The 26,692-nt window shown below is 46.4% G+C and overlaps 8 protein-coding genes across 8 annotated transcripts; 4 read left to right on the top strand and 4 right to left on the bottom strand.

The window, feature by feature from the left end:
* Positions 1 to 5,055: 5,055 nt before the first annotated feature.
* On the top strand, positions 5,056 to 7,345 carry BDCG_02005 (protein phosphatase; the record flags this gene model as incomplete). Its single annotated transcript, XM_045417556.1, has 7 exons — positions 5,056 to 5,091; positions 5,480 to 5,798; positions 5,928 to 6,001; positions 6,085 to 6,169; positions 6,254 to 6,460; positions 6,568 to 6,828; positions 6,912 to 7,345. 7 exons carry the CDS (start codon positions 5,056 to 5,058, stop codon positions 7,343 to 7,345), a joined length of 1,416 nt encoding a protein of 471 aa, XP_045274334.1.
* A 2,097-nt stretch (positions 7,346 to 9,442) lies between these two features.
* Positions 9,443 to 13,229, top strand: BDCG_02007 (choline-phosphate cytidylyltransferase). The gene is made up of 4 exons (XM_045417557.1): positions 9,443 to 11,098; positions 11,202 to 11,552; positions 11,648 to 12,170; positions 12,240 to 13,229. The coding sequence occupies exons 1-4, from the start codon at positions 10,488 to 10,490 to the stop codon at positions 12,393 to 12,395; spliced, it is 1,641 nt and encodes a 546-aa protein (XP_045274335.1). The 5' UTR covers positions 9,443 to 10,487; the 3' UTR covers positions 12,396 to 13,229.
* Positions 13,230 to 13,472: 243 nt separating this feature from the next.
* Positions 13,473 to 15,586, bottom strand: BDCG_02008 (uncharacterized protein; the record flags this gene model as incomplete). The annotated part of the gene is made up of 3 exons (XM_045417558.1): positions 13,473 to 14,372; positions 14,500 to 14,835; positions 14,984 to 15,586. The coding sequence occupies 3 exons, from the start codon at positions 15,584 to 15,586 to the stop codon at positions 13,473 to 13,475; spliced, it is 1,839 nt and encodes a 612-aa protein (XP_045274336.1).
* Positions 15,587 to 16,269: 683 nt separating this feature from the next.
* BDCG_02009 (rRNA-binding ribosome biosynthesis protein UTP25) lies at positions 16,270 to 20,561 on the bottom strand. Its single transcript, XM_045417559.1, has 5 exons — positions 19,236 to 20,561; positions 18,806 to 19,179; positions 18,550 to 18,749; positions 17,914 to 18,491; positions 16,270 to 17,847 (listed from the first exon to the last, which is right to left on the bottom strand). Exons 1-5 carry the CDS (start codon positions 19,358 to 19,360, stop codon positions 16,929 to 16,931), a joined length of 2,196 nt encoding a protein of 731 aa, XP_045274337.1. The 5' UTR covers positions 19,361 to 20,561; the 3' UTR covers positions 16,270 to 16,928.
* On the top strand, positions 18,807 to 21,972 carry BDCG_02010 (eukaryotic translation initiation factor 3 subunit F). The gene is made up of 3 exons (XM_045417560.1): positions 18,807 to 19,752; positions 19,817 to 20,529; positions 20,683 to 21,972. The coding sequence occupies exons 1-3, from the start codon at positions 19,648 to 19,650 to the stop codon at positions 20,915 to 20,917; spliced, it is 1,053 nt and encodes a 350-aa protein (XP_045274338.1). The 5' UTR covers positions 18,807 to 19,647; the 3' UTR covers positions 20,918 to 21,972.
* BDCG_02011 (transcription initiation factor TFIID subunit 13) lies at positions 20,589 to 22,671 on the bottom strand. Its single transcript, XM_045417561.1, has 2 exons — positions 22,236 to 22,671; positions 20,589 to 22,132 (listed from the first exon to the last, which is right to left on the bottom strand). The coding sequence occupies exons 1-2, from the start codon at positions 22,540 to 22,542 to the stop codon at positions 21,612 to 21,614; spliced, it is 828 nt and encodes a 275-aa protein (XP_045274339.1). The 5' UTR covers positions 22,543 to 22,671; the 3' UTR covers positions 20,589 to 21,611.
* BDCG_02012 (S-adenosylmethionine-dependent methyltransferase) lies at positions 21,980 to 23,896 on the top strand. The gene is made up of 4 exons (XM_045417562.1): positions 21,980 to 22,877; positions 23,005 to 23,114; positions 23,206 to 23,287; positions 23,440 to 23,896. The coding sequence occupies exons 1-4, from the start codon at positions 22,730 to 22,732 to the stop codon at positions 23,478 to 23,480; spliced, it is 381 nt and encodes a 126-aa protein (XP_045274340.1). The 5' UTR covers positions 21,980 to 22,729; the 3' UTR covers positions 23,481 to 23,896.
* Positions 23,542 to 26,621, bottom strand: BDCG_02013 (pentatricopeptide repeat protein). Its single transcript, XM_045417563.1, has one exon. It carries the CDS (start codon positions 26,476 to 26,478, stop codon positions 23,845 to 23,847), a length of 2,634 nt encoding a protein of 877 aa, XP_045274341.1. The 5' UTR covers positions 26,479 to 26,621; the 3' UTR covers positions 23,542 to 23,844.
* Between the last annotated feature and the right edge of the window lie 71 nt (positions 26,622 to 26,692).

The raw sequence follows: 26,692 nt of genomic DNA on the forward strand, positions 1-26,692 counted from the left end.
TATTTAACTGTAGTTATGAGACTATTTCTGAAATTACAAAGAAGAAGATATCTGTCTTCAATCTGATTAAGAGTAAGAGATTAAAGTGGAACAGCATCACTGTATCTGTGAATATCTATTTTAATCTTGTAAAGACTCTGTAAGCTTCTGAGATAAGAAAGTTCTCACAGTTCTTTCTTCTTAATAATCTTTTTATTCTCTATTTATGAGATGACTTCTTCTTGTTTTCACCCTTCAGCATGTCTGTAAGAACTAAGAAGATTCTTATAAATGTAAAGATAAATCATCTATAGAAATTCACAAAGCTCAGAAAGATCTGAATCTCATGAATACTAGTTAGCTTCAGTTATGATAGAATAGTCTCAATCTGTGAAGATTTCATCTGAATATCATTTATAATGATTATATATTCTAGAAAATTAATTCAGCAGACACTGAAGTTGCACTTTGTAAGCTTAATATACAGTTCTGTCTCATCTAAGACCTTCAACACACTTCACACATGCTCAGTGTGTTCTTTCTTCTTTATAAAGTACATCATCACATCATTCAGATATATTACTACAAAGATATTTAGATATATATGAAGTGTTTTATTGATGAAAGACTGAAATGTTACAGAGATATTAGTCAGATTAAAAGATATCACTAAATATTCAAACAATCTCAGTACAGTTCTAAAGACAGTCTTTCATTCATTCTCAGACTGTATTCACAGCTGTGTATATGCATTGATCACATTCAGTTGTGTGAATATAACAGCTCTCATGAGATAGTTGATTACATTCTCAATCAGAGACAGAGAATAACAGCTCTTTATTATCTTGAAGTTCAGATTATAATAGTCTATACACAATCTGAAATCTTTATTCTTCTTCTTCATAAATATCACAGAGACTTCTGCAGAGATCTGTGAAGATCAGATGAAGTTATTCTTCAGATTCTTCTTTACATAGATCTGCAAGACCTCTGTCTTGTGATGAGAGAGCTTATAGATTGATTCTTAGAAGAATTTCTATTCTTCTATCAAATCTATTATCAGATTCTTCTTACAATGAGAAGAAAGCTCAGCTGCCTTAGCTGAGCTGAACATCTCTGTGAGATCTTGATATTTCTCTGATATCTGAAGCTCAGTTTTCATGACTGTGAGATTCTCAGACACTTGTAAAGTCATTATATAGATGAGCTTGTCTTCTCTAATCAACTCTGCAGTATCAACTGCTTCTATCTCTGTGAGTGAGTCTGTTAACACTGATCAGAAGTATAAATCTGACTCACAGACAGCTATGTGTGAATTATGTCTTTGAAGTTATATAAGTCTCAAATACATATCATCTGTGATGTCTGTGATAATCATAGTTTCTATAAATTTTCTTCAGATTTCAGAGAGATCTTGCAATTCAAAGATAACTCTCATGAGTCTCTCAGCTCTCAGATCTGAGTTCTCATATCCTGCTTATTATAAGAGCAGGTTCTCAGTCTTCATCTTTCAGCTCATTTACTCTGTGAGCTTTAGAAACATCACAGTGACCTGAGATTCTGAGTTCATTAATACTTTTCATACTTGTGAGACAGCAGTACTGTGATATGATCTCTCTCTGTGAGTAAGTATTTTCATTGAGAGAGTAACAGATTCAGGTGTCAGCTTCAAGACTTTTAAGAAGACTGTTACTGACTCTGTCTGTGACTTCTTAAATTTCTATTTTAATTTATTCAGACAGTTTGTGTGAAGATGTTCTGATTTAAAACAGATGAAGCAGAGTCTCTTTTTCTTAATCTCTCTATTATATACTCTGTTTATAGAAGCTTATGAAGCTCTCTCTCTCTACTCAGCAGTCAGATACAAATCTCTCTGTGTCTTATCATCTTTTTCTGACAAATCTGTTCTCTGTTATTCTGATTCTTGTAGAGTCAGTCAATGATCTGCTCTCTGCAGATCTGTGACTCTCACAGTAATTTATAAGTGATGAATAAGAGTCATCAGTTTCTTCAGAGTTAAGAACTTAGAGTCTTGCTCAATGAGCTTGTTCTGCATGTCTTTATTCAGTCTCTTTACAAATATCATTATTCAGGTCTTATTTCAGAGCCCTGTTTTCACAGGTCTCAATTCATGTTATAATTTTATAAAGTACTGTGAGTAGTCTTCATCAGATTTCTCATCTCTTTTTCTAATATTAATAATTATGATTCAGATGTTCTCTGTTCAGCTCACAGAGTTTCTCAACTTATTCTCTAAATAGATCTTGAGAACAGATCATCAGAATCTCTCATAATCATTCTCTAGATAATTCAGCCAGTTCTTAACTTCAGTGTAATAGAGGTCTGTCATTGCATAGATGACAGCTTCTTCATCTTTCATATCACACAGTCAGGCTTATGAGTCAATTTCAAATGCAAACTTGTAAAAGCTTTTATAGATTGTGATTCAATAGATGACTTTAAGTGATTATAACTTGAGAAAGTTTCTTTTCAGTTCACAGGTATTTCTGAAGATCATATCTAGAGACTCAGTTTGAGAGTGTTTGCAGACAGTAAGCATTTCTTATAGAAAAATAGCTTAATTCTATGAAAGATGCTCAAGAATGTTCTTCACTGAGATTGATTTATTCATGAGTTCAAAGAGTTTCTCTGTCACAGATGCAGAGAATGATATCTCATAAGTGATTGATAAGTTCTCTGAGACTTCTTTTACAGGAATTATTCATGATTCAGATGACTGCTTCTGAGTGTCTGCAGTAGAGTTCACAGGGATTAGAGTGTGTAAGTTTCTAGTTCTTTCAGTTATAACAGGCAGTTGCTGACTGACTGAGCTTGAAATATAAGAATAAGTGCTCACAGGTAATTATTTGAGTGTTTGCAGCTTGATGTGATATGTACTGTTAACTACTAGAAGTGTTCACAGTAGAAAGATAAATGTAGAGATCAAATGTATAATAGCATTCAAGCTGAGTTGTGAATAGTATTCGCGAACTCCAGTCTATATAGTTGTGTGTAGCCAAGGGCTGCTAGCCCTATTGATTACATGAGAGATAGGAATAGGGGTAAAGGATCCGCGAGGAGCGGGATTTCTTACACAATATATAAGAAATAAGAGAAATAAACAATCAGTTAAGCAGATACTGAGTTCTCAGATAGAAGTTTACTTATCAGTTACTCTGACTCTGTAATAAAATCTTATAAGAGAATATCAGTAAAAGATCTGAGAGTTCTGACATCTTAGACATATAAAATATTCATACAATTACACTTCTTCTGATTTCACAGACTGAAATTTTTATTGAATAATCAACAAAATGAGAAATAAAAAAAAGTGAAAGAAGAGAGAAATGAGTTCTTCTATTGATTTAAGCAAGTGAGCTCATTACCACTGACTGTTGTAAAGGAAATGACTCCATCAGGTAAACCTGACAGATTTGAAGAGCTCTATGGCATGGTGACTGCAATAGCGGGTGACTAGTGGGTGATAAGGGTGATTCAAGAAGGGCGAGGAGGGTGAGCATGAGGTGAGGATGTGGTGAGGCTGGGGTGAGGATGTAGCAGCGAGGGACCGGCACTAATACGGAAGAGGAAGATCCAAATCTCCGATTAACTATGTAATTAATAGCAGACGGGGGAGGAAGGCGGGGAACGGGGTTGCTTCAGTTAGTTATTTATTAGTTATTCATCGTGTTGTGTGGCTGGTTTTAGAATTTCCGGGTGGGGAAAAAATTTCTGCAAACCTTGCGGGGGTTTTTTTCCTTTTTTTTTATTTTTATTAACTATTTCATATTGACATTCCTTTGGATTAGTTAAATACTTCCCCCACCCACAATCTCCTCCGCGCCGCTGCTAAGAGAACGGATTTTCCCAAGGCTTAATTCATGCTGGGCGCTGGGGGCCGCGGGCATTGGGGACGGGGTGAATGGGATGGAGTGGAATAGAATAAAAAAACACGAGGTTCTTGAATAGATAGATAACTACATAGAGGTGCGCACATAATAATGATGGAAGTTGGCTGTATGCGTAGGGATAGGATAGCGGCGGGGGTTGCCTGTAGTAGCATTCGAGGAGGATATTTAAATACACAAGGATAAGGTATTATTATATAAATATTTATGGTAACTAGCGGGTTCTGGAAGGAATGGCGGGAGGGGAGAAGGAACATTACATCAACGTGGAAGCAGTGGAAGCAGTGGAAGCAGCCGACGATGTATGAAAAATATATAGAGATATACATATATATATTGTGTAACTACGCTGTATGTATAGTAAATATTTAACTGTTTGATGTTTCTCCTTCTTCAAAGGCTTCAAAGCACATCAGAGTCACCACTAGTTATTTATCCACGATTTCTGGTCTATTTAGCCAACAACAACCACAGATATTCAGACAGACAGACAGACAGACAGACAGACAGACAAGACACCACTTTCCGCGCCCTCTGCGCTGCCTCTTAAATATCAACAACAACAACCTCCACCACAACCATTTCCCACGGAATAGCACCCATTGCTGCTCTGTAACGCCTTCATCCGCCTCTCCTGGCCCCAATTCTATGACCCTGCGTCCGCATTCTCCCTTCCCCGAAGCTCATAGCTGCCTGTCGTGCCCTTGCCTGCCTGCTTGCTAGTCTGCTCCGTGCAGGGCTGGCGCTGAAATCTCTTCACTGCGTCTAAAATCGCTTCATCTTCCGCCTTCCGCCTCCGTTTCCTTCTGGGCCCCCTCTACCAACTCCACCCTCCATTTGCTCCTCTTCTTCTCTGCTCCCGCTGTCTATTATTTTTTTCTCTGGTTCCTGCTGCTGCTGGGACTGGAAAATAATACTATACTCAACCTCATTAAGTTGCGTTGCACATCTGTCTCCTCCAGCCGTCCCCTCATATATCACCACCAAGTGACTTACCTCCACCTAACCCACCACTTCAACCTCTCGCTCACTCACTCCCCCCCCCCCCCCCCCTCCGGGGGGAAATAACGGAACGCTCCCTTTTTCCTTCTCGAACGTATATGCCCGTACTAGCGACTGCTATCTTCCCTCATAAACCGTCTCCGACACATCTTCGTTTCATTCAATCATGGGACAGACTTTGTCGGAGCCTGTGGTAGAGAAAGTGAGTTGCCCCGCTTTGCTGCTTTGTTTTTGTTTGCTCAGAACACAGATCCCAAACGCCCGCTCTACGGAACCTGGAACCACCTTCCCCCCACCCTCTCAATTCATGGCTACTCGATTGTTGTTTTTCAAGGGACCTGTTTATTTCCTTGCGATAAGCTCCCTGCTTTCTGGCTTGGGGGCACGGACCTATCTTGTTCTGTGCCTGGTACATGACATTTACATGCCTCGAAGGAGGAAGAAGGAGACGCGAGGGGAAGGGGGACTACCATCAGGAGTTGAAAATCTTTTTGACCCTGGCTGATATTAAACCGTTTCCCCTTGTTTGTTTGTGATGATGAATCTTGCTAACATGGCGTGATTTTCTTCCCCGCACTCGTTGAATACAGATATCAGATGAAGGCCAAGATGAATGCGTACTCTACGGAGTATCTGCGATGCAGGGGTGGAGAATAAGTATGGAGGATGCACACGCCGCAGTCCTGGACCTGCAAGCCAAATACCTAGACAAGGCGCACCGTCCAACCCACCCCGACAAACGCTTATCTTTTTTCGGTGTCTACGACGGTCACGGCGGTGAAAAGGTCGCCCTGTTTGCAGGAGATAATGTCCACCGCATCGTTACGCTACAAGACTCTTTTGCAGAGGGGGATATTGAGCAGGCTTTGAAGGATGGCTTTTTGGCAACTGATCGGGCTATTTTGGAAGGTCGGTCCCACACACTCATATCCATTCAAAGCAATCTTACCTCTATAGCGATCTTCCATTTTACGTTTCACTTTCTCTCGCTTCCTCCTCCTCCTTCCTGTGTTCTGGACTAATCACTGCCAATTCCAGATCCTAAATATGAGGAAGAAGTCTCGGGCTGCACAGCTTCTGTTGCAGTCATTTCTAAGGATAAGATCAGAGTAGTATGTGCTCCTCCGTGTTTTTCTTCATTTGTGTCATGACAATGCTGTTGGTGTCTTTGTATATACTGATTGCATCCTCACAGGCGAATGCTGGAGACTCGAGATCTGTACTAGGAGTCAAGGGGAGGGCGAAACCGCTATCGTTCGATCACAAGCCACAAAACGAAGGTTCGTTTGAATCCATTTCTCCGCCTGCAACGTTTTATAAATTTCCCCAGCGATCATTTTCGACTTTGCTCATAATGTGAACAGGTGAAAAGGCCCGAATAAGTGCTGCTGGCGGCTTCGTTGATTACGGCAGAGTCAATGGCAACCTCGCACTGTCCCGTGCACTTGGTGATTTCGAGTTTAAGAAGAGTGCAGATCTCGCGCCAGAACAACAGATTGTTACTGCTTATCCTGACGTAACTACACATGAGATTACAGAGGATGATGAGTTCCTTGTGATTGCTTGTGACGGTATGATTTTTATCTTCCTTCGTTTCGAAGTTTTTTTTTGTTTTTTGTTTTTTGTTTTTTTTCGGGGAAAAACGCCCTTGTTCTGTCGTCTAACATGCTATTTTTAGGTATCTGGGATTGCCAGTCCTCACAGGCGGTGATTGAATTTGTTAGACGGGGTATTGCTGCGAAGCAGGAGCTATATCGGATTTGTGAAAACATGATGGATAATTGCTTGGCTTCTAATAGCGAAACGGGAGGCGTCGGGTGCGATAACATGACTATGGTCATCATTGGGCTGCTCCATGGAAAGTCTAAGGAGGAGTGGTACAAAACTATTGCAGACCGGGTTGCAAATGGTGACGGGCCATGCGCACCACCTGAATATGGTATGTTTTGTTCCCTATATCTGTCCCCACCCCCCACGCGTAGGGTCGTTGAGCTGACGAGGAATTTTATTTTATCCCTCCAGCGGAATTCCGTGGCCCTGGCGTCCGCCGTCAAGGAGACGAAGGCCTCGATGACTACGAGCCCGATCTCGACACGCGACTCAGAGGAGGGAGATCGGGTAGAATCATCTTGCTAGGCGATGGCACCGAAGTGCTGACTGACATGGGCGACGACGAGGATATGTTCGATCATACCGAGGAGGATAAGGATCTTGAGAGCCAGGTGCGCAAAGGCGGCGCGGGAGCTGAAAGAGCGGATAGTGCAGAGGATACCGCTAGGAGCGAGCGAGGAGGTACACCGGGTCCCCTACAACAGCAAGGGCAGCAACAGCAACAATCGAATCGCCAAGGTACCCCTAACGCGCAGTCTGAATCGCCTGGTGTAATCTCTGCGTCTCCTTCGTCCACAAGTCCGAATGATATCTTACGCGGTAGCGAGAGACGGTCTACCTCATGATTGTTATTTCTTTCCTAAATTAATCTACACTTTTCTCCCTTCTTTTACATCATCGTCTTTCCCTCTCTTGTGTTCACCCCTATTTTCTCCTCAACAGTGTTTTCTGTCTCTTTTCCTTTCTTCTATTTTATTTTCCCTTAAAGATCTTGCTTGTTCCCGGGTACGGTATGATTCTTATTCTTTTTATTCTTATCTACGGTACAAACACACGCCTTCACACAACCACGCACACCAACATAACTCGGATTATTTTATGATATATAAGCTTTTTTCCCTTCTTTTTGCACCTTTTTTTGTTTACACTCGCAAAATCAAATATATAAGTTAATCGCCAAGCGCCTTTCCATCCCATCCCTTCTCCCCCTGTCCCCTACCACTATCACCGCACCTCCATCCTCAACTTAAATCTTAAAGTATTCTGTCGGGGAAATGGATGTGATGTTGAAAGAGTTGAGCGAATTGGGTTGGGTTGTTATTTGGTGTTCCTTATTTTTTGCTTTGCATGTGCCTTTGATTTTTTTTTGGATTTTTAAGTGTGTTTGTTTTTCTTCCGTCCTTTTCTTCTTCTTCTTCTCTTTGCTATTTCTGTCTCTCCCTTTCGCTTTTTTCTCTCTCTATCCTTGCTTTTATGATTTTCCTGTTATATTCTTCATGGCAACGTCTTGAATTTTTTTTTTCCTTTTTTTTTCTTTTTTTCTTTTTTTTTTTTTTTTTTTGCATGTGTAATCTCTATTTTACTGTTTTTGCTGTTTTAACTTTTTTTCGCAACTCTTACACATGCTTCGTCTGTGATTATTTTATTTTATTATTATTACTATTCCTCTGTCTTCTCTCCTTTTTATTTAATATATATATATATATATATATATATATATATTTCTATATATATTGAATTCACTCTGATATATGGATATATGGACAGATATGACACTCCTGCGCGCGGGTCATAGATGCATACTTACATACGTGCACAGAGGCGTGAGCTCTATGTCAACTAGGCTTGAATTGATTTTGAATCTTTGAGTTGACGATTTGGGTTTTGATCAGGATAATACAGACGCCGGGAGGTATACAGGAGAAGAGGAGGGGGGGGGGGAAGTTAAGCTATACGGACAGATCCGATCCGATAGAAGAGAAGAGAAGAGCATGGAAAGAAGACAGAAACAAGTGTATATGTTCTCTCTAACATAGTAAACGTTGCATTTCGGCATTTAGTGTGCGGGTGCGGGGCTTTCCCGGCCCTACCCCTTCTGTTTTCTTGCTAGAAATAGAACTCTTCTCCTTTCTTTTTCTCTCTCTTGTTTTTTTTTTAACTTCTTTATGGTGGTTGGTGGTGGTTGGTTGTTTGGCTGATCTGGATTTTTTCCCTATGTTTTCCTGCTTGTAGCAATTGGAGCGAAGAAGGGCAAGCAAGTAAGTAGCCTCTGGCTGGTTTTAATTCGGGGTTTCGGGGTTTTCCAATTGGTAGAGTTTTCATCGTTCTTCTGTTGGGGGTCCCGCGGTTGGTCGGCCCTTCTACCAGCAGTGCGCTGGTGGTGATTGAGCTCTTTTGCCCCAGTAGCCTACAGGTTATGAGCCCGTTAAGCGTGAGCCCCGCTGTGGTCAACATGCATAGGTTCGATCCCAGAATGGACTTAAAAATTCCTAACAAATACCCTGGACATTTTAACAGTGCCAAGAGACATCCCAGGAGTGTGCCCTAGAAGTCCTGTGAGCCCTAGGACTGAGTGGTCCAGTCCATTATTAAAAAGGAGCCATTGTGGGGAGGCCACTGAAGGGAGCCACTGAGGGGAAGTACTGTACTCTGTGGTAGCTGGTCCGAGGGGGGGTGTTGGGGGTCCCGCGGTTGGTCGGCCCTTCTACCAGCAGTGCGCTGGTGGTGATTGAGCTCTTTTGCCCCAGTAGCCTACATCTTCTTCATGTTGTAGTAGTTATGTTATGTGTATATATATATAATACATATATGTATGGAAAGTGCCTTGTTATGATAAAAGCCAAGTCTGGAAGGTCTGGAAGGGGGCAGTGGCTTAGTCATCGCCCGTCTCGTCTTGCTGCACAATGCAATGGATCAGAATAGCCTCATCTTTGCCTGTTTGGGACGGTTTTATCAACTACGCAGCGAAACCTGTCCTGTCCTATGTCCGTTTCTCCCTCCTCTTCCCCTCTTTCTCCCGCTATTTATTATTCTTATTCTTACCCCCGTTGCATCATTACCAGATCTCCCTTTCCCTCTCTCTCCCTCTTGTTTGCCATCCTAGCTCGCCCTTAGTGCCGGACCAACAGCAACCTCCAATCTTCCAATAATCTCCAATCCAACCTCCCAGCGTCTTGGTCTAACCAACTTACCAAGGGTGCAAATTATAGTGGCCCCTTCTCAGCCCGGCCAACCACTGCTTCCATCCTCCACCGCCGTCCACCGAGTGCCACTGTTCCCTGCTTCTTCGGCCAACGGCATAATTTTGCGGGCTTGACTCTGCCCTGCACGCTCTGCTCTGCTCTTCCCGCGGGCCACGGGCCATGGCGTTTCTGGACTGTACTACGGAGTCCTATTATATTTAATATTATTCTGCTTCTTCGGATTTAATCATCACTCTTCCTCTAAACCACCTCACCTAGCTTCCAACGCTTGATTATTGAGCGTTACCGTGCAAAACAATAAATCTCTGCTTCTTTTTCTCCTTGCTCGAATCTCTCCAGAGGAACAAATCCAATCCCCCCCTTGTTTTTCTTTTTTGCTCCCTTCTCTCCCAACTCCCCGCTGGTTACATCCGATCCTATCGACGGACACACACCACAACGGTTCTTCTCCCCTTTTTTCCCCAGCTCAACTTGGCTTTGGGCGTTGCTCGCCCCAATTGGACCGGATACAAATCGTCCCGTCGTCGAACAGAGTGCTTCCCGGCCAGCTCCTTCCAGTCCGTGCCAGGACGCGAAAGGGGGGGAAAAAAATTTAAAAAATAAAAAATAAAAATAAATTGCACAAAAACCAACCCTTGAACATCGAGAAAAGCCCACACACAACAACGTCTTTTTATCCTTGGTTCTATCTTCTCTTCCTCGTTTTGACAATTGAAATCATCGTTCGCCATCAGCTCATAGTCGGTACCAACATACACACATACACACACAAAATCAATTGACCATGTCGTCCCCCTCCTCCATCAGCTCCACGAAACGGAAGCGGAGCTCCTCCCACCTCACCGCAGCTCCCATCCCTAAATCCTCCACTACAGACCTCCTCCAGCCCTCCTCCCGTGATGCCTCTGGCGAGGACGCTGACGACTCTACCTCATCATCGGCCAAACACAAGAAGCCCTCTCCATCATCCACGGACGCCGCGACCAACCCACCCTCCAAACGGGCCCGTACCCGCTCCACCACAGCAGATAACTCTGCCGCTGCTGCACCAGTGACACCCGCCCACGGCACTCCCTCCTCCTCCCCTAGCAAAAATAACAACAATAGCATCCACAAAGAAGACCCCGGTGAACCCTCCGAGACCACCGAGGCGAGCATTGATATCGAGAAGCGGACGAAGCGGCATGCGGCGCCGTCGCTGTTCCGCACGCCGAGCCTGGCTGCGACGGTGACGACGGCTTCTGCTGCGACGGTGGCGGCGCAGGAGGAGGGCCGCATGAAGCCGCCTGAACGTGCCGGGCTGCAGGATCCGGCGGGCTATCATACCAACCCGCCGCCGACGGGGAGGCCGGTTCGAGTCTATGCGGATGGAGTGTTTGATTTGTTTCATCTTGGGTATGTCTCTTTTTTCTTTTTTTTGGGTTTGTTCTGCGGCTACTTTTTGAAAGGCGAAACAGCTAATGGGAGATTTCTTTTTTCTTTTATATACATGATATAGCCACATGCGCCAGCTGGAACAAGCCAAGAAAGCTTTTCCTGACACATACCTTATCGTCGGCGTCACGTCTGACCATGAGACGCACAAGCGCAAGGGGTTGACCGTGTTGACTGGCGCGGAGAGGTCGGAGACTGTCCGCCATTGCCGATGGGTTGATGAAGTCATCCCCGATTGCCCCTGGATTGTCACACCGGAGTTCCTCGAGGAGCACAAGATTGACTATGTCGCTCATGACGATTTACCTTACGGAGCCGCGGAAGGAGATGATATCTACGCTCCGATCAAGGCGCAGGGCAAGTTCCTTGTTACGCAGCGGACAGAGGGTGTTAGTACCACGGGGATTATTACTCAGTATGTCGTTTTCTTCTTATTCTACCTTTGTTTGCTGGTGCCCACCGCACCTACTTTTTTGAATAACACCTACCTAACCTTCCACCCCCCAACAGCATCGTCCGCGACTACGAAAAATACATCACCCGCCAACTAAAACGCGGCACCACCCGCCAAGAACTAAACGTCTCCTGGCTCAAGAAGAACGAGCTCGAGATCAAACGCCACGTCGCCGAGCTGCGCGATAGCATCAAGAATAACTGGTCCGTCACGGGCCAGGAGCTGGGTAAAGAACTGCGCCAGTTCTGGTTGAACAGCCGGCCCTCGAGTCCCGCGCGAAGTAGCGTGGATGGCAGCGGCGGCGGGTTTGTGTTTGGTGGCAGTCATCGAGGGAGTCCGGGGCATAATAATAATAATAATAATAATAATAACAATAACAACAACAACAACAACAACAATAATAATAATAATAATGGGAATGGGTCCTATTTTGGTATTGGGAACGGGAGCCGGACGCAGTTGGGCCGGTTGGAGATTCCGAGTCGGCCGGAGAGTCCCGGGGTTGGTGTTGGGGCGGGGCGGAGCGAGGATTTTGCGACGGGGTATAGTTTGGGTTTGATTGGGGGGGTTAGGGCTTGGGTGAGTTTGTTTGTACCCTTTTTCTTATTCATCCTCCGATATTAACATGGAAACAACCAACACCAACAGATGACCCGCAGCCGCACCTCACTTCACGACACAGAAAGCCACGCCTACCACGCGTCCTCGCCGTCGGGTAGCGATGAGGATCGCGAGAATGGAGATCGGAAAGCAAGTTCCTCGACACAGCAGCGGGGACGGAGTAAGGAGGCTGTTACGGGGTAGTGTGGTAGGCGGGCAAACGAGGCGGATAATAATACTGGGCTGCGTTGCTAGATGCTCCCATTTCGTCGGTTGTGGATGGTTTTTGACGCGGGGGAATGGGATGGGTCGGGGCGGGATAGGGTGGGAGAAGAGAGGTGGATGAGGTGTCTTTTTTCTCTTTTGGGCCGTTCTGTTCTCCTTCCTGTCGCAGAGGGGAGGTGGGATGGATATAAGGTTCTTTTCGGCCCTGGGCTTCTCGGGAGAACTACTCGGGGGTAAGAATGTGGTTATGTTTGTGTGATGTAGTCTCGGGGTATGCGTTTGTGTATGTGTATGCGTGGACTTGAGAAGATAGAGGTCTGAAAGAGGGCTGGCTGAGGGGGGGGTACGGTACAGAGAGGGGTGTCGTGTCTTTTTTTTTTTTTTTCTCTTATTCTCCGCTTTTCCTGGGTTTGTTTGTATGTATGTACATGTACATGTTGGCTTTTCGTTTTTCATTTTTCATTTCCTTTTCCGTTTTTAAATTTTTTACTAGATGGTGATCCGAAAGGGGAAAAAATGGAATGGGAAAAATGAATTTAAAAAAGAATGGATATAATATATGGATATGAAGAAGCTCAAAAAAAGTGAGATGGTGTTATATCTATGTATACGAGGACTTCCGTTTCTTTAAGTTACCTGATCGTATAAAATATAAAGGGCATTGGAGGTTGGGAGTGGCATTTGTATTTGTTAATGGGATGGAGGAAGAGAAAAAAAAAACAAAAAAAGAAACAGATTCGAATATTGTCTGGGCATTTCTGCTGTAGTTCTATTTACAGTACATAATCAAAATGAATTTTTTATCTATCCCTATCCATCCATCCATCGCTATGCGTCTTTTATATCTCGTATATCATGTTCCCAAAAAGGGGGAGGGGGACAATACATACCATACCGCCTGGCAACAACCCCCCCCCCCCCTTTTCCACCTTCCAAGTCCTATCTTCCCTTTTTAATAGTTTCTCTAATATCCACGTCAATATACAGGTTCATCCCATCGTCTGTCCACTTTCTCGTAATGGGATGTGGAGATTCACCTCGCCAGCCCCATCCGGTTCAGCGCCCATTCCCATTCCCATTCCCATTCCCACCACCAACATTATCATTGTCAAAGTCGTAATCATCATAATCATCATCATCATCGTCATCATCATCGTAATCAGCCAAAAGTCCCCTTCCCTCCTCTACCTCTGCCTCTGCCTCTGCCTCTGCCAGCCGTACATCCTCCGCGTTCCAGGATCGCGTATGCTTGGATCCTTCTCCCTCACCCTGAGCCTCAATAGCACCCCCACCACTGCCGTCCTTCTCCTTCCCCCGCTCCTTCACCAACGCAACGTAAATCGCACTGGCCAAAATAATCGCCGACCCAGCCCAACTAACCGGCGACGGCGTCGCGTTGAATACCAACTTGTCATACAGCAGCGCAAAGAGCATCTGCGTGTATACCATGGATGTTGCTTTGGAGCCGTGCGTGGAGGAGGATGGTTTCGCATTTTCTTCCTTCTTCATCACTTCGCTACTCCCCCGTTGCGCGGCTTCTTCTCCTCCCTCCCTAGCCCCCTCGCCAACCTCCCCTACTACCCCGTCCTGCTCTACATCCACATCCCTACCCCCACCCCCACCCACGCCCACGCCCACGCCCACGCCAGCATTCTCACCCCCCAGAACCCCTCCCACCTCCTTTTCCCTTTCTTCCATAACCGACGGCGGCGGTACATACGACAAGCCGGCCGTGAGCAAAAACTGCAATAGGAACCCGCACGTCCCCAGGCCGAGCAGGAGCAGAAGTTCCGCCATGTTGCCCGGCAGCCGGAAGCTGATGGCCGGTATCAGCGCGACGCCCAGTAGCGAAATGATGGTGGTTATGCCGCTGAAATACGTGACGCTGACGAGCGGGGTGCGTGCGTTTCCCGATGATGCGGATGGAGGTGTAGGCGACCGTGGCGCCGGTGACGCCTAGGAGCGCAGCTAGGGTGCCGAGGGGTACGTTGGTAGGGATCTTGGGGCTGCGCCTGTCGCGGATACCTGCTCCTCCCACTGCTGCTGCTGGTGCTGCTGCTGGTGATGGTGCTGTTCAGCAAACCCACGAAACAACGACGCGGGGCCTTGCAATCAGCACGACGACCACCAGCGACGACAGCGCTGCTAACTGCTGTCTGCGCGTGAAGGTCTCGTTGGGCATGGTTAGCGAGCAGGCGTAGCAGCTGCCGATGGGGGCTAGGAAGGTGAGCACGGTGGCTTCCGAGAGGGCGAGGTAGAGGAGCGAGTAGTAGAGGCCGAAGACGCCGATGAAGCCGCTTACGCCGCGTAGGAGGAGGAGGGGCCGGATGGAGCGGATGCCGAAGGGGTGGGGGACGCGGGCGTAGAGCATGTAGAGGAAGCTGAGGAGGACGGTCATGCCCATGCGGGCGAAGAGGATCTGTTTGGAATCATTTCCGTGAGCCTTTTTTTTCTTTTCTAGGCATTTATTGAGGGGTGGGATGAGATATCATATCATATATGGCATATGCAAGGTTCATGGTGTATAGTTAAGAAAACAAAATTGAAAAAGAATATATAGTACACACCTGAAACGGATGCATTCCCTTCCCATGGCTCCCATCCAGCTGCAGCGTACGGGTCATGACATTCATAGACGAGCCGAAGAATTGCGCCAGCATCACCATGACCATCCCCTTGCTCATGAGCCATGTGTGCCGGAGCTTGCGGCGCCATGATTGCACCACGGTGCTCCGTTTGTCCTCACTGCTTGCGCCCCTTGGTGGTTCGCAGCTGGCTGGAGGAGAGCGGTGGGCAAGCGTAGATTGAGAGCCCGATACATCATTATTATGAGTAGGAGGAGGAGTAGTAGTAGTAGTAGTATGGCTAGGTAGTAGGGCGTCCGCTGGGCATGAGTGTGAGCGGATGGAGGGAGAGGGAGCAACTGCTGCTATGACTGTGCACGGGCGAGAGGAAGATGATTGAAGTTCTTCGTCTTCCTCGGCGTATGTCTGTTCGGCATGCGCTTGTTTGCTAGGTAACGGCTCCGAGTGAGCTTGTTCGATAACTGTTATTATATCTTCTTCTGCTTGAGGGCATTGCTCATCAACGGAGGAGCTGTCTGGGAGTTGGTGTTCGAGAGACGAAGAACACCCCGCCGCCGCCCAGCTCTCGATTGGATGCGCGGGCATTATTTATTGGTCCCGGATGATGGTTAAATATGTTTTTCGCTTTTGTTTCGTTATATCAAAAACCCCACAGGAAGGTTTTTTAAGAAAGGGTAATCAATCCCTCGAAAAGAGGAGGAGAAGAAAAGAAAAAAGAAAAGAAAATATTAAAAAAACACCCGGAGCTGTTTCTTTTATACGCCGACGAACACGGGCAAAAGGGGAATCAAAAATCTAAACCTGCGCCATCAATCCAGCTCTTCTCTTGTCCGGCTGTCTATATTCCCCTCCACAATAATGATAATAAGAGGAGGGAAAAAAAGAAAAAAGAAACCCGAGATGCCGCGCGGGGAAACAAGCCGGCCAAACCACGCTACTAAGCGTAAATAGTTACATCAATCAGACTGCCTCGCCTTTGCCTGTGACTGACTGGTGGATGTTAGTTATTTAACCAGTCGAAGCTTTGCTCCGGGGATTGAGCTGAATTATGAACCGATGGCTGTGGCATACATGTACCCTGCATAAGCTCGGCCGGGTCGACGGCTGATTATTCGCCAATAAAAATGTATGCAGAATCCATGGATAGGCTTTCTTTGGCTTCCGGAGTCAGTTAGTTGTCCCGTTAAATAGCAGTAGTAACCGGTAAATGGTTCAACACGCTCGGTGTTTATCAAGGCTCTTATTATTAAGAGAAATATGGGGATGGTAAATAATTATGAAGGGGGGAGGGGGGGGGGGGAATTGGCCGTAGAAGATGATATATAAATCTCGTGTGCAGCATCATTTCCACAGGATAATAAATACCACGGCAAAGAGTCGATTGTGAATGAGCAGGGGACCAATGTATCCTTCGGCCCTACCCAGTATACGAGGGGATACACACGCCATTTCGGCAGGCCCCAAGGCGGAATTTCAGATATAGCATCGCTATAATGGCATCGAGGGAGGACAAAAAAATCACTCGGATGTTGTTAACATCCTGAATTGCGCTTTGACGCACAGTCTAGGCCCCTCGGTTTGTGAAGTGAGAGGCGGGGGAATTGAGGTCCTCTAGTCCCGATTGGAATAAAAAGCAAAGAAGAAGAGCCGAGGGGAGTACAAACCTTGCCAGCCGTTGGAGTATCCGAAGTCGGAGAATTTGAACTGGATATTTTGGATGGATTCCCAGACAAATGGCTAATGTACAGTACATGTTGATAACTATTCTAATTGTAAGAATCTATATCTCTAGCAAAAACAGTAGAGGGCAATGAACAGCTGGAAGAATTTCCCTATAGGTCATGCAAAGTGATCGGTCGGAATAGGGGTATATGATAAGTACTCTCTTAAGGAGCAGGACAACATAGTCCCGTTAAACATGGCAGTCTCACACAAAACTAAACGTATCCCCTCCCTTTTCCATGAGCATATTCCCCAACCTCTTCGTCCCAACAATCCTCTCCATCTTCAAAGCATCCCATTTCGAAAACAACGCCCGCACCCCGCCCTCAGCTGCCTCCGCCGTGCCTGCAGGATCCAAGCCCAGGAACCCCACAATCTCCCCCCAGAAAACAGGGTTCTCCGGGACACCATACATAATCACCCTCTTCACCCCGCGAATTTGATAGCGGCGGAAATGGTGTGTTCGTTCCGTGTAGAGCAGGGCTGAGTGGCGGCCACTGAAGAAATGTGTTCGTGCGCGAGCCACGTCGCGTACAGATGTGTATTCCGATATCGCGCCAAAGGAGAGGTTTTCTGTCTGTGATGAGGTTGCCAGGTAGTTGCGGACACGGACGAAGTCTAGGTAGGATGGGATGAAGATCAGGGTACCCGATGCATGAGGCTTTCCTCCGCTGCCGGTCGAGCTGCGGACGAGAGATGAAAGTACTGCGCTGGTAAAGTACTTGAAGCGGTCGTCGGGGTCTTTCACGGGCGAGGTTGAATTGAAGCGGGAGAAAGTTTGCTTGACGGGGACGGGCAGTGGTATGTCTAGGATGGCACCTTCATATGTTGGGGTAACTTTGACTTTGCCAGCCGTGTTGTGCATCTGCGACGAGAAGAGGGCGTTTATTTCAGGGGTAATGAAGGATGAGAAGACGAGTGTCTGGCGGACATATTTGGCTTGGCCATCCAGGTACCAGTTGCGGACGCGGCTGAAATCACAGCCGTGAGATTCCTTCGGTTGAAGGTTTAGGTGTGAAAATACGTATTCGATATGTTCCCAGTTCTGCATTAGAAGGGCATCTGCTTGATCGACAACTGCCACCTCGATTGATGAAAGGAAATCAAAGTCTTGCTTTTTACCACTGTAACATTACATTAGTGGCTGATTTTGAATAGGCATCCTGGGATCGGCGTTCGTTATAACTTACTCCTCTTTATCCATAACCATCCGGAGACCCAGTGGACTCGCCAGGATAATATCGGAATTGTAGAACTGGGAAAAGTACTTGATGGTTTTCCGAGTGAACTTTAGCCCTAATCTGAACATGTCATCGTCGTTCCCACCGAACAATTCTCGAAAGTCGTCGGGTTTGTCCTCCCATGATTTATCGTCAGCCGCAGAGAAGGTATCGTAGAACCTGCTTTTATTTTCTTGCTGCTCTGCATGGTATAATTTAGTAATAGACTCCACAACCCGCACGCATGCCTGTCGTGTCGGTAAAATGATCAACACCTTTGGGCGGGTAAAGCCTTGATCTCGCAGTTCCAGATCTTGGTCAGGTTCCTTTTGTGAACGGGAATTGTTTTTCAACACCCTGTCTCGAGTTTTAAGGATGTGGTTTAGAACATGGAGGCAGTAGAGATCTCGGAACTTTGCTGAGTTGGATAACGTTCGCGCCCCAAATAGGAGGTCCTGGTAGCCGAAAATGTAAGGGACAAGGCCCGAGGTAAGGCTTTCAAACTTAGCGATATGGTCTCCCGCATGGTTGGCAAGTTTTTGCTTCAGCTGTGGGAAAATATTAGTTTAGTGACCTGTGGCGTTCAGAAGCAACGTCTATACATACCTTCAAACTTTGTAGCCCATGCGCGGGAGGTGGAAGCTGCACGGCATCCCCACCCGTGTCTGGATGGCTGAGCACGAGCCTGAATTTTCCTGGAAGTTCATTTTTATGTGTCTTCCAGCCTTTTGTTGAGATAACATTTATCTGTTGTAATAGCAATGAACTATCTACGTTTGAAAAGTGGGTTTCGAATGGATCCGTTGCTGAAGGAAATAGTTAGAATATAGAGGTATACTTGGTACTAAAAGTTTCCACATACCGTCATCCTCGTCTCCGGAATCTTCTGCTTCGCCTTCATCCACAGCAATGCCTTCCGCATCCTCGTCCTCTTCATCATCCTCAATTTCCGACTCGGACAAGTCAGCTTCGTCGTCAAGCTCCTCCGGCTCTTTAATCTGAACCTCCGTTTTCTTGGAGCTGTGCTCGACTTTCCGCCTTTTTCGAGCAGGCCCATTGGTATCTTGGCCAGCGTTGAACAGCTGCAATAGTGTATTGTATGGCTTCGATGTCTTTTTGTCTTCCTCGTCGTCATCGTCACTGCCGGAAGACAGCTCGTCAATTAATTCTACCTCATCCTCTGCATCTACATTGCCCTCAGATAAGCCAGATTCACCATCGGAGGAAGCTTCATGGCTTGGCTATAATTAGTTATTGTCATGTAGAACTTGGAGATAGAGAGAGAAACCTACTGAACTTCTTCGACCCTGGAGGTTTCGAATCTTGGCTTTCGGCCGCCGCGCTGCCCTCTTCCACGGCCTCCTCTGGCGCCTCGAGAATTGAAAGGCCTACTACCTCTTCCGCGTGGTGCGACCATCTCGAAATAAGTTACTCTAACGCTTTATTACCGTGTGTTGCGTTGTTGTTGTGCTTTCCTCTATGAAATGCGCCCCAGCCAAAAATATATATTTTCTGGTTGAGTGTTTGGTGGATCTTATCTTATCTTAGCGTGAAATCTCCTCTTGGGTCCGCACACACAATTTGAGCCCCATTTGTTGACGACCGCAATAGCAATTCTCCACGCCAACAAGACTCTCCCACCGCCGATACTGACGCTTGTGACGCCTGTGACGTGGGATCAAATTACAGATATAACTGCCCAGCATGGCTGATACCGATTCGTTCCTCCATCTCTCGCGGCCTCTGGGCCCTGCAGCCATTGGCACTCAACCCTCCACCGCCCCTCTCAACGTTGTGATACAACCACAAGTAAGCATATGAACCCCTCTGGGAAAACCGAAAATCATTATAAACATGCTAATACGTCTAATAGGCGATTTTCTCTATCCTCGATCATTCCCTTCGTCGCAATGCTGACCAGGAGCGGGTCATCGGTACTCTTCTGGGAACCCGATCCGAGGATGGCACCGAAGTTGAGATTCGCTCCTGTTTCGCCGTAGGACACACGGAAACAACCGATCAAGTCGAGGTTGATATGGAATACCAGAAGCAAATGCTTGCTCTACACTTGAAAGCTAACCCCAAGGAAGTTCTTGTGGGTTGGTACGCGACATCCTCAGAACTGAATACCTTCTCCGCGCTCATTCAGAACTTCTATGGCGGCTCAGGTGATGGAACATGGCCTCACCCAGCCGTACATCTAACTGTATCTACAGTTCCTGGGAAGGACATTGAGACTAGAACGTACATTTCAGCGCCTGTTGGCGTGACAGCAGAAAGGGCCGCTGACAGCGCTGCATTCATACCCGTTCCTTATGAAATCAGATACGGCGACGCCGAGAAGAATGGCTTGGAGGCGATCGCTGCTGCAAGGGACAGTGAAAATCGGACTGCCAATTTGTTCACAGATATTGAGGCCCTAGAAAAAGCCATCGAGGACGTTTTGGGCATGATCGATCGAGTATCGAGATACGTCGACTCAGTGATGGATGAGGAAGCGCCCGCTTCTACAGCGCTTGGACAGTTCCTTCTTAATGCTCTCGCCTTGGCTCCAAAAGTTGACCCTGCTGATATTGAAAATGACTTGTATGTTCTCTTTTGTTCTCTTTTTTTTTTTTTTTTTTTTTTTTTTTTTTTTTTTTTTTTTTTTTTTTTTTTTTTTTTTTTTTTCTTTCTCCCCTTGCCGAATTGTACATTCGTTGTTCGAATACATTAACATTAACTTACCTGTGTTCGCAGTAATAACCACATCCAAGATGTCCTGGTGGTTTCCTACCTTGCCAACACCATCCGCACACAAATGGAACTTTCCAACCGATTAGCAACTGCCCAACTAACCCTCGGTGGCGAGGGTGCGGGAACTGCTGCTGCAGGCGGCTCAGGAGAAGCAGGAGGACAGCGAGGCGGCCGCGGAGGCGGTCGGGGACGGGGTGGCCAGCAACGAAATCAAGACCGCGGTGGAGTCGAAGCATGAAGGGAATTTTTGATACATGCAATTTTCGCAATATGCAAATTGCAACTAAAACAAATACCAACCTGCGTCCAATGGTTCATCCATGCATCAAGAGTACATTCCTAGTTTTCTCTTCCTCGGGATGTAGTCGGCGGATATGACTTTGCCCCTGATTTTTACCACACCATTGCAGTGTTGCTCGGGTTGGGGCAAAAGCAAGGCGTCATTGGAGTCGTTTTATTGGAATCCATTTTTCATTTCTTTTTTCATCCTTCCTGTTCCTTATCCTTCATGATCTTCTTTTGCGACTTTTGCTGGTTTATTCAGAAGACGGCAAAAGGGTATTGTCTTAGTATGCGGACATGACGCGATGAAACGTATGTAGACTGTTTTCTTTTGTCATATCGGGATATCGTGTCTACTGTGGAAAAGCGAGTGCGACATGTCAATGAATGATGTGGTATAGAATCTTAAATTAGACTTAATTTTATCACCCACCAAGGCGCGTTTGAGTTGCACACGTAATCAAAGATATCAAGAGTGATTGAACTCTTGCTACCATTCTGGTTGCTTGTCAACCTAGCAATCTGATACGAGTGAAATCCAATCATTGTTCCCAAACGCCATCGCAATGCAATGTAAACACAGCGGCATCTAAATAGCCTAATCGAGTAAGGAAAATGAACCTTTTCACCTCCTAATCCAACGCGTCACATTAAGCAACGGAGCCCCCAGCACTTCTCCGCTTCTTCGACAGGTCCCCGTCAGAAACCGAATCCGCCCCTCTCTTCCCCGTAGCCTTAACAGACAAAGCCTTCCCCTTTCCTTTCTTCCCTACCGTTGTCCCCGTTCCAGTCCCCGTCCCTCCAGCCACAGACCCATCTCCACCATCAGCAACCGGCTCAGCCAATTCCTCCAGCCCCTTCTTCCCACTAGCCCCGACCTGGTCATCGTTCTGGTCAAAAGCTCTCCTGGCCTCTTTGAGCTCGCGCTCGATGCGGAACAGTTCCTGCACACGGCCTAGTTTGACGGGGTCACGGCGGAGTGCGAAGCGGAAGTCGTCCACTTTGATTTTCTGACGGCGGGAGTATGTGGCGCATTGTGCGGCGGAGTGGCAGGTTTCGATTATGAAGTCTGTCACGATCTCGTCGAGGACGCGCAGGGTTTCTGGGAGGGGTTCCTGGGGGTAAGAGGGGTGCGGGGTTGGGTCCCCGTACGCGTGTAGGAGGTGGCGTACTGTTCATCCATTCGTTAGGTTATTTGGCAATACAACCCCCCCGAAAAAAAAAAAAAAGACAACAATTAAAGTAACAAAGACGGATATGGAGGAGTAACATACATTCATTCCCAAAGTTCAGCTGGCCTTGATGACGAGTAAGTCGAACCCGCGGTTCAGCCATGCCGTTAGTCAAATGTCTTAATTTGCGGCGGGCTCGATAGTTGGCGTTATTCGGTGCCTTTGTTCCGTCATCTGTCTTCTTGGAAGGAGCAGATTCCTTTCCTTCAGCTATCGGATTCGATTCCGCGGGTTCCAACACGTGCTCGAGCTTGTAATAGTCTCGAATATGTGTGGGAAAATGGAACAAGTACTCGAAATCGCCGAGCCTGATATTTTGCTTATCTGGTGGAGGTTGGGGTTGAGCCATGGCGCTTAGATTAGAGTTGGAGTGGCGCGCGTCTAATAGTGACTTGGCAGTGTTATGCGATATGGTTGGGCAACGAAGCGATGAAGATGAGCTAAGCAGGCTAGGGTGCTTGTCGACACTTAAGTGTTGATGATGATGATGCTGATGTTCATGTCTCTATTTATCTTGTCTTAAAGGAAGTTCGTGGATGAATGAACGGCCGACGCGTTGTGAGAATCCGAGCTTATATAAAGGTGAAACTGCCCTGGAGGATTTATTTCATTTGGAGTGTTGCGGGGGCCTACGACTGAAACCGTCTTCAACAAACAACAAAGCAATCACTCACTTCCACCATGGTAAGTAACAAGCAAGCAACTCTCAGATCGCGTCCATCCCGTAGCAGCTCTTTCCTTCGTGCTGTTCACGTTCACTCTCTTTTTCATCCAGCAGCTACTAATGGGACATTCCTTTCTTTCTTGACAGACTGCCCTTTTCAACTTCCAATCCCTCCTCCTCGTTATCCTCCTTATCATCTGCACAAGTACCTATGCCCATTCGATAATGCCGGGGATTATGGATCGCAACCAGAACGGGTACGCAAGTTTATTATAGTGGATTTATTTCTACGTTTTACTATGTCTGTTTTCTTTGACTAACCGCCGTTCGGTGGTGGAATGCATATAGCTTCTTCGGGATATTCTGGAAATGCGCGCGGGTTGGGGAACGGCTAAGCCCGTACGTCAGTTTATGTTGTCTGGCTATGGCTGTAAGTTTTCTTCATTCTTTCTCTTATTCTCTTTCCTCTTTGTTTAAAAAAAATTATTGGGTGGAAATAGTGCATTTCCAACAATGATTTATTTCTGGGCTATTTCGCGTTTTGATGAACGGTCTTTACTAATGCACAGTGATGGATTCCAGATATCTCTATTCATGGGACAGTGAAAAAAGGAAAGAGCTGACCCTCTTCCGCGCGGGAGGATCCATCATTAACTTACGGAAGCGCATGGCGTTGGGAGTTCCGTGGGTTTTTTTTTTTTTTTTTTTTTGCTTTTCACTTATATAGTATGAGGATACCCTGAACACTCACAAACCAATAATCAAAGATGAGATTTCTGCATGAAATTGTTTCTCGTCTTTTATTCAAGGGCAGATCAATAGCCTGCCTGAGCTAAATATCCTATAATGCATATATACAAAAATTCTGAACATAGCTCTACATTTCCATAGTTGACACTGTACAGTACAAACGAATTAAACAAAGAGAGATCCAAGTCTAAATAATTTACATGAACAAGAACACCACCACCGAGGGTATTGGTATAGTTAGGAGGGTGATTCATCTGTCATCTCCGCATTCTCTTGACTTTCAACTGGCTCGTCGTATCCTTCGATTTCGACTGGCTCACTGAGTCCTTCACCTTCAGCTAATCGATGATTTGCATGATCAGGGATTTTGGTGGCCACATTATCCACAAGAGCAAGTAATCGATCACGGTCGTGGATCCACCCCATACTATTCAGTGTATATTCATCAAGAGCCCATCCCTCTTTCATCATCGCGTTCACTGCATTGGCAGTCTCATCCACCATTTGCATAGTGGAAAAACCTGCGACGGCTACATTCCAGGTGACTTCATTGAACTTCAAACCCTGCTCCTGCATCATGCTTCGAATCTTTTCGATAGCGTTGGGATGCCGATCGCGGATAAACGCGGTGAGGATAATGGTCCATGTCTGGACAGTCGGCTTCACTTGCTCCAGTTGGCGGTTGTTTTGAGACCGGAGAACTGCAGTGGCGGGAAGTGGCTGCAGCATCTTATCCAGTACCCTGACGCAATTCCGCATCCGACCTGAATGCCGCCGAGCAAACTCCTGGACGAACACGTTATATATGTAGTCGCTTTCCGCTAGTGGTCCGAACGATTCATGCCCTTGGTCGCGAAGGTTTATAAAGCGATCAAAAATATTGTTGACGACTCGCCGATTCTGCATCCTCAGAAATGCAGCAATCATAATAACAAGAGCGTGACTCGAGGGAGGGGGATTTCCAGATACTTCACGTTCTTCTAGGGCGAACTCGTCTACCCGAACGACACCTAAATCCACGAGAGGCTGGACGTCATGTGCTGCGCTGTATATGTTAAGCATGCGGCCGAAGACATCAGCATCTCCCCACCCTTCATCGGGATTGACGCGGTCCAGTGAATAGAAAACGTGAAGCAGCTTGCTGGTGATAAAGGGGTTCTTCCTGAGGGACTCCTGACTACTAATTTCCCGTATTATCACATCAAGATGCTGAAGGTCACGGCGGGACACAGCATCATCTAGAAGCGAGATATAGGTATAAGAATCTGGTGGAATGCCTTTTTCCCCCATTTCATGAAGAACGTGCGGCACTGATGCTGGGACTTTTTGCTTTAGTGCATTGCGATAAATGATGTTTAGCATGGGTTGATTTAATGGCACGCCAATTTTGAGTATTTCCGGTAAGATCCTAAAGTATCGATCGTCGTTCTCCTCAATGACATGGTCCAAAGTGAGGAGCTTGCAGCAGCGTTGTTGCACTCTCGGATCTGAGAGAAATCGAGTGTAGTCAGGGGTATCCGTAATTAATCCTAAAGAGCTTAGTGCCCTAGGGATATCCTGCCGCTTGGTAAAGAGGTCCATTAAGTATGTTGCTGTCTCAAAACCAATAAAAATTCTCCGATCTATGATTGTGGACAATGCCTTATTCAGATCTTCGGGCGCACTTCGCTTAAGAAATAGGCGTATTCCACGTTCATACGCCTTCAGGACTGGCCACTTCTCTGGGTTTAGGCAAGTTCTTAACGCCTCGTGATAGTGTTGTTTAGACCGCTCATCCCGTGTAAGCTCTTCATAGTGAAAGGCGTCGAGATAAAGAAAACATTTCGCGACCATGCTAAAAGGAGGAGCTGGGAAAACATCTGTCGCTAACAGAAATGCCAGAGACGCTCGAGGAGAATTGAGGAGTAACCACAATGCAATGGGAGGCCATAGTGTCTCCTTTTGCCGACGGTGAACTCGGCTCCACTTCCTTGCCAAATGGGTAGGATCTTCCGCAGTCCAGTCGACGCCAGTTAGCCACTCCAGAGCGTCTTCTTCATGATCAAGTTTCAGCTTGTCCCATACAGTCTCCATATTCTCCCCTCTGACCTTATGCGAGAACACCAGTCCAAAATTTTCGTTCCAGTCGGGATGAATGAGAGTATCAATGTACAGACACCTTGATCTCACTGAGTATTCGTAATGATACTGACTGGGAATTAAATGGCGGCGGGTCTTGCGAGCTGTCGAGGCTATTGCCTTATTTATAAGTTCTCGGAATGTTGATCTCAGCGGCGAACTTAAAGGAGGGAAAATCTGTCCCGTGCCGCCATCGGATCTTTCTGTGTTCGGTTTTTGCGACGGGTTCTGTGCAGCTGCCTTCTCCAAGAGAAATTTTGGTGAATTTTCCGCGCCAGGGCTGAATCTGTTATTTTCAAGGGAGATATTTTGATTCCCGTAGGTATCTTGGTCCAACTGATATACATTGCTGGTTTCGGATAAGGTGGTTGGGTGAGATGTGTACAATCGACGTTGGATAGCGGAATTGTATAAGCAAGAGGTAGTGAAACCCCTCTGCAAGGGGATTCGTCCCATATGCGGAATTGTAGATGCGTCGGGGAGAGGTCGAGTTTGTGACGCTGGGTTCCGGAATTGCAACCGGCGGACGGAGAAGAGGGAAGAGAGGAGTCCCTGTTCAGCAGACATGGGCCATAAAACATCCTGGTCCTGAACATTTTCGTAGCGGGGCCGGGCTCGATTATGATAATATCTAGTTACATATCTAGGCAAAGTGACTTCGCGGCGGAAAGCATGGTGTCTAATTGACAAGCGCTTGCTGGCTTGCGAGCACCGATGCTCGCAGTGGTAAACACTGCATGGGCGAGCGAGCATGCAGGGACGCAAGCATAGAGAGCGCAACTGAAGGTATCCAATCTGTATATGCCACTCACATAGCTTGTAAACCTGGGATAATTGAGACGAGAATTCAAGGGCGCGAGTGGATTTTCGTATCTCGAAATCGCTACAGCCGAGAAATTCGAACTCACCTTTTCTTTTTCGAGGTGTGGCTGACCAGATGTGTGGCTGAGATGTGGCTAAACCTTAA

This window comes from Blastomyces dermatitidis, assembly GCF_000003525.1.
Source record: "Blastomyces dermatitidis ER-3 genomic scaffold supercont1.2, whole genome shotgun sequence".
Classification (NCBI taxonomy): Eukaryota; Fungi; Ascomycota; class Eurotiomycetes; order Onygenales; family Ajellomycetaceae; genus Blastomyces; species Blastomyces dermatitidis.

Coding starts and splice junctions, on each gene's coding strand:
- BDCG_02007 (XM_045417557.1), top strand. CDS start 10,488: ATGTCGTCCCCCTCCTCCATCAGCTCCACGAAACGGAAGCGGAGCTCC. Junction 11,099..11,201: donor TTTGATTTGTTTCATCTTGG/GTATGTCTCTTT, acceptor TACATGATATAG/CCACATGCGCCAGCTGGAAC. Junction 12,171..12,239: donor TTGGGGGGGTTAGGGCTTGG/GTGAGTTTGTTT, acceptor CAACACCAACAG/ATGACCCGCAGCCGCACCTC.
- BDCG_02009 (XM_045417559.1), bottom strand. CDS start 19,360: ATGGTCGCACCACGCGGAAGAGGTAGTAGGCCTTTCAATTCTCGAGGC. Junction 18,492..18,549: donor ATGGGCTACAAAGTTTGAAG/GTATGTATAGAC, acceptor ATTTTCCCACAG/CTGAAGCAAAAACTTGCCAA. Junction 17,848..17,913: donor ATGGTTATGGATAAAGAGGA/GTAAGTTATAAC, acceptor GTAATGTTACAG/TGGTAAAAAGCAAGACTTTG.
- BDCG_02010 (XM_045417560.1), top strand. CDS start 19,648: ATGGCTGATACCGATTCGTTCCTCCATCTCTCGCGGCCTCTGGGCCCT. Junction 19,753..19,816: donor ACGTTGTGATACAACCACAA/GTAAGCATATGA, acceptor TACGTCTAATAG/GCGATTTTCTCTATCCTCGA. Junction 20,530..20,682: donor GCTGATATTGAAAATGACTT/GTATGTTCTCTT, acceptor CTGTGTTCGCAG/TAATAACCACATCCAAGATG.
- BDCG_02011 (XM_045417561.1), bottom strand. CDS start 22,542: ATGGCTCAACCCCAACCTCCACCAGATAAGCAAAATATCAGGCTCGGC. Junction 22,133..22,235: donor GCTGAACTTTGGGAATGAAT/GTATGTTACTCC, acceptor ATGGATGAACAG/TACGCCACCTCCTACACGCG.
- BDCG_02012 (XM_045417562.1), top strand. CDS start 22,730: ATGAATGAACGGCCGACGCGTTGTGAGAATCCGAGCTTATATAAAGGT. Junction 22,878..23,004: donor AATCACTCACTTCCACCATG/GTAAGTAACAAG, acceptor CTTTCTTGACAG/ACTGCCCTTTTCAACTTCCA. Junction 23,288..23,439: donor TATGTTGTCTGGCTATGGCT/GTAAGTTTTCTT, acceptor GATGGATTCCAG/ATATCTCTATTCATGGGACA.
- BDCG_02013 (XM_045417563.1), bottom strand. CDS start 26,478: ATGCTCGCTCGCCCATGCAGTGTTTACCACTGCGAGCATCGGTGCTCG.